The sequence below is a fragment of the Primulina eburnea genome, chromosome 14 (genome assembly GCF_022965805.1).
Source record: "Primulina eburnea isolate SZY01 chromosome 14, ASM2296580v1, whole genome shotgun sequence".
NCBI lineage: Eukaryota > Viridiplantae > Streptophyta > Magnoliopsida > Lamiales > Gesneriaceae > Primulina > Primulina eburnea.
Genome location: NC_133114.1, coordinates 25,657,755 through 25,663,282, shown reverse-complemented (window position 1 = coordinate 25,663,282; position 5,528 = coordinate 25,657,755). Strand labels below are relative to the sequence as shown.

The 5,528-nt window shown below is 31.0% G+C and overlaps 1 protein-coding gene across 1 annotated transcript; it reads right to left on the bottom strand.

The window, feature by feature from the left end:
• Positions 1-318: 318 nt before the first annotated feature.
• On the bottom strand, positions 319-1,695 carry LOC140811386 (uncharacterized). Its single transcript, XM_073169228.1, has 3 exons — positions 1,610-1,695; positions 1,140-1,279; positions 319-1,067 (listed from the first exon to the last, which is right to left on the bottom strand). The coding sequence occupies exons 1-3, from the start codon at positions 1,674-1,676 to the stop codon at positions 756-758; spliced, it is 519 nt and encodes a 172-aa protein (XP_073025329.1). The 5' UTR covers positions 1,677-1,695; the 3' UTR covers positions 319-755.
• Positions 1,696-5,528: the final 3,833 nt, after the last annotated feature.

Genomic DNA, 5,528 nt, shown 5'->3' with positions numbered 1-5,528 from the left:
ATATCAAGATATTTAAAAAGTAAATAAGATATAATATTCATATGTGATATATAAAATTACCAAAATGGTTTCTTATAATTTTTTTTAAAAAATAAAGATGATAATTTTTTTGTAATTTTATATGGTTGGTAAGTGGTAACAAAAAACTTCGTAGAGCCTCAGCCACATATCTAATGCAGTTATTATTTGAACTAAAAATGCAAATGAAATCACAAGTTTCATACAAAAGACGAGTCGGAGATCGTCCCCTCTTACTAATGTTCATTTATCACGACAGAGAAGCTACGAGTTTCGAAAATGGTATAAAAAAATTTATTTAGCGGTAACAAATCTAGTTTTGCCCCTGGTACCACGAGACGTAGGATGCTCTCGCCCTTGTCTACTTTCAGCTGTCAAGTTTCCCGCATTGGAGTCCAAAGAAGAACGTGATCCTAAGTGATTTTGGTCATATTCTTGCCCCTGAGCTGTTGTTGGTAGAGCACTTTGCGGCAGATTTGCCATATTCGGGCTCGGAGTTGCCATCATTGGATGAGCACTTTGCAGCATATTCGGGCTCAGAGGCGTACTCATTGGTAGAGCTCTTTGCTGAAAATCCACCATGGTTGGTCTTGGGGTCGCTGTAGAATGAGGGTGATTATTAAGTACTGGCATCCCCCAATTCACTGCTCTGGACGGATTCTGTAACAGATAAGACATCTCTCTCCATTTCAGTTCCTGGATAACATCTTCTGGCAAATTTCCTCTGTTTTGAGTAGCTAGACAAGCATTTGGAAATGAGTCTTGAATTCCTGGCATTCCCGTTGTCTGAAGATGTTCTTGACAAATATTTGGAAATGAGTCTTGAATTCCTGGCATTCCCATTGAGATGTCTGAAAAGCATTTGGAAACGAGTCTTGAATTCCTGGCATTCCCGTCGTCTGAAGATGTTCTTGACAAAGATTTGGGAATGAGTCTTGAATTCCTGGCATTCCCATTGTAGGACTGGTATTCTGTAACATATGACTCACCGGCCTTGGCAATTCCAGGCTTATATTTTGCGAGCAATTTGCTGCGTTCTGATCAGTAGCCTGCCAAATATGTGGAAACTAAATGAGTCTGGAAATACAATTGGATAAGCAAGAATGATGAGATACGCTTACATTTTGATGAAGTCTATGGATTGAAATAATTATTGAGTAGACTCCCATTGCCTGAGGATTTATTGGAAGTCCACTCATGCACATATCCTCAAAAAACATATTCCACCATTCTTCCAGAAATCCTTTCTCAGTCATGGGAGCTGAAAATAAAGATTTTACATGATATCTTATCATCAAATCAAATTCTAAAACTCCGGTATATATATATATATCAAGTTCTAGATTATTAAATTTCACAATTATACAGTTGATGTGTGATATCAAAATCAAAATCCATGTAAATGAAGAATACTGCAGAATGATTGCTTCTTGAATAAACAGAATCAATAGAAATATATATAAAATGGTAAAAACGAAATATTCTGATGTGCAATTAAATTAAAGAATCTTGGAATAGGTGGGGTAGAAATGGGTACTGCACACACAGACACACAGACACACACACACACACATGTATTATGTATATATACCATCAAGACGAACTTTTGCCTCTTGGGCGAACATAACAGCAGTACGACTCATCTTCTTCTGGATCATGTATTCAAGAATGCATTTGTCGAGCCTACAAAACCCGAATTCTTTGTATGTAAAAGAAAACCAACAAGGAAAAAGTGACGAGAATTAAGTTAATTAAACACAATCAAAACTCACATCCTCTTAGCTTCCGAATTCTCCATGGCTACAAATTCGCAGAAGTACTAACGAAGAAAACGAAATAGAAACGAGAAACTGTGGATTCTTGAAAAAGAAAAAGCTGTTGAATATATCGGAAAGAATTGAAGCTATTAAATTTAGAGGGATAGAGACGTGATTAATGCCATGCAAAAAAAAAAAAAAAAAAAAAAAATATATATATATATATATATATATATATATATATATATATATATATAACTGAAGGGAAAAAATGGAACCAACTTAATTACAGTTTGCTAACCGAGAAATTGCCAGAGGACAACTAAATCCCAAAACGATTTTATTGTTTTTATATCTAATTATCGTAGAATATACCATTGAGTTGATATTATCATTTTAAAATTTAATAATTAACTTTAATTCCCGCTGATAAAGGAAATTTTAGGAATAATAATTCAAAAATATAAATAATATTATGAATTTTAAAGAGAAAAATGAAAAATAAGGTTTTTAAAATTAACGAAGTATTCCCAACACCAAAATTTTGATATTTTCAAAACTTTTAGCAGCAACATTTTTCTTAGGGATACTTTCTGACCAAGATTCTAATAAATCCGATTTTCACGGTTCATAATATATTATTTTATGTCCTGAATATCATATCAAAATTAATTCAAATCCAACCGTTCAATTTTCAAATATAGCTTCCGCAAGAAAGCTTATCAGATTCTAGACGAGAATAACGCATCTACTGTTTTTTGTTCATACACTAGTCCAAATGACTTCCGAATAGCACATCTATTGTTTATTGTGAAAATTTTGAGCTTCAGGCACCTAATCACCGCCTACCTGGGGCCTCAACGCCTAAGTTTTGTTCCAATTTTTGAAAATCTTTTAGAACTAATAACTTTGCTTGAAAACTCAGAATTCGATTTAGTAAAATGTTCTAGAAACCTCATGACATAAGCTCTCACTGCAAGAAATTTTTAAATCAACAATACCTCTACGACAACGGTTTTAACTAAAACCGTTATATTTTGAAGGAAAAAGGAAACGGTTATATAACTTTTTAATTCAAATCTCCAAACTTTTTAATTTTTGGAAATATCTCAAAAAATTTCATTCGATCCTTTATGTTTCACCTAAATACCTGAAACTACTTGATTGATGCTAGTTTCAGCCTAGTTAATTTATTCTTTTCATTTTGGATTGGTCTATACCATTCTGTTTGTCTTGATCAACAATTATAATAAGGATTTTTGATCTTTTTTTCCTTTAGCATTATTCAAATATTGATTATATGTATTTTCTCTTCGAAATCAATAAAGGCTATTTGAGTTATTTATTGGTTTAATTTTGAAAAATTTCTCGAAAAATGCCGTCTAGCACGTATATTGTACTATTTGTCAAATTTTATGGAATTATATTACATAAGAAGGAACAATTAGTATTGACATGTATAATTGGGATTATACCTATTAGATATAAGTTCACTAAAACTTCCAACTTAAGATAAAAGATTTGACTCGAAGATAAAAAATTATTGATGAAAAACTAATACATGAAATTTTGATATAAGAATTTTATAATAAGTTTTTGGATATTTCAATATGGAAGTTGGTTTTTGTGTCAATAATAAATGTGTGGAAATAAAATTTGGGTTATTAAAAATACCACTACTAACTTTAAATATGTAGAAGCTTGAAATATCTGGTTTAAAATGATATTGAGAAACAATATCTTTATTTTAATAAATTTATTTTATTTTGAGATAACGAGTATTATATTACTTTTTGTAAATAAAGTAAGTAATGAGATATTGATGAGTATTGAGGAACATGTAACACAATATGTTTTGACTTTTCATAGTTCATATGATACCTAAAAAACGATTGATTTAAGGAGAAAAATTTCAACGAAACATGTTTGTGTTATAGCTCTAGAATCATGGTCTTGATGAAAGCAAAAATAAATAAATTTATAATTATTTGAGGATTAGTTTCTTTCGTACAAAATTGAAAGAAATTTTATTTACAATGACTATGTTATTCTTTTTGGGATTTAAGTTAATATGTTATAAATTAAAATTGATTTAAGTTTCAAGATTCTATATAAGTTTTAAATTTTAAGCAAGTAATAATTTTATGATAAAATAACATCGGTAACAATACGTTTACATTCAGTGTTGACTTGACTCGACTTACGATAGTGGACTTTGATGTTATCTTTGGATGAATTGATTAGTCAAGAACCAAACTGTCATGTATTGTCATCATGGGTGCCAATTTTGGACCTGGCCCGAAAATAACAGGTTAGGGTAGGAGGTTTTTGGGTTTGGGTCAATTCGGGTTGAACTCAAAAGTTGACCCGACAAAATAATCGGGTTCGGGCTTGGTTTAGGTCAACCTGGGTTGACCAAAGATGACCGGTAATTTTTTATATAAATAAAATTAGAAATATTGGCTACATTTTTATATATTGTATGTTTGAATTTTTTATTGTATATTTATCAATATCATAGATTTTCATCATGTAATTTTTATTTTTTAAATATTTTTTTCAAACAATTGTTTATTTTTCTGTAGTAAGTTTTAAATTTTTTACAAATAAATTTTTTGTTCATAAATGAGGATGTTTGATCAAATATTTATTTTGTAAAATAATATTTTTTAAACAATTTATTGAATGTTATTTTCGAAGTTTGAACACTTTTTTTTATTGTTATTCATCTAATAAATTTTTTATCATGTAATATTTATTTTTTGAAGAATTCTAATTTTCTAATATTTTTTATTTTATGGAGTAATTAATAATTTAGACGAATTTTACTCATAAATTTAAATATTTAAATTCATGAAACATAATTATCATATATTTAGACGATGTGTTGTTATTATATGTTTAAATTAAAATTTTTATCATGTGTTTTGAGTTTTTTTTAATTATTTTGTTAAATAATAAAATAATAATGTTGCATAGGTAGGACTGAGCCCTTCCTATTTTACCAAAAGCTATAACTGGTGACAACGATAGAACTCAAATCTTTTAAACCGCACAGTAGCTCAAGCACAAAGGTTCAATCACTCTGCCAGCAGGGACACTTATTACACCCAACAATCGCCCTCCCAATAATTGCACTCCTTGCAATCAATGAGAATAGAACCCGTGACCTTGGCTCTGATACCAATTGTATGACCTAGCGCTTGCTGCTTTACCAAAAACTATAGCTGATGGTAATGGTGTAACTCAAATGTTTTAAACCACACAGCAGCTCAAGCACTACTATTCGATCGATCTTCCAGCATGGACCATTATTGCACCCAACACATAGTAAAAAAAATATATCTAAAAAACAAAATTTCGAAATCTATATATATTTTTGGGTTGGTCGGCTGGGTCTGATTATCGAGTTAAGTTGGGTTGGGGTTGGGGTCAGAAATTTTTTTTTTTATACTCATGCTTCGACGCGACTCACACCCACCTAACCTACTCGAATTGTATACCTAGTTGTCATGGAAAGACAGTGACCCTCATATCTCAAAATCAATAATAACTAGTATCTCATTGTGCAGTTACGCAGGCGCGTGCTCGGCTCGGGGCGTGACAATTATCATCCATAATTTCATCATAGAGTGACAAGGAATTCTTAAGTTATAAAAAGAGGTTTTTTAAACCTATAAATACGAGAGAATGCAGCAAGGAAGAAGCACACACGAGCACATTCAGAAACATAGCAAAAATTCTGCTCTTTCA

What these genes read in the sequence shown, in the direction of transcription:
- LOC140811386 (XM_073169228.1), bottom strand. Translation starts at nt 1,676, where the DNA reads ATGATCCAGAAGAAGATGAGTCGTACTGCTGTTATGTTCGCCCAAGAG. An exon ending in GGCAAAAGTTCGTCTTGATG is followed by an intron (nt 1,280 to 1,609) that starts GTATATATACAT and finishes CTTTATTTTCAG; the next exon opens with CTCCCATGACTGAGAAAGGA. An exon ending in TCCATAGACTTCATCAAAAT is followed by an intron (nt 1,068 to 1,139) that starts GTAAGCGTATCT and finishes CATATTTGGCAG; the next exon opens with GCTACTGATCAGAACGCAGC.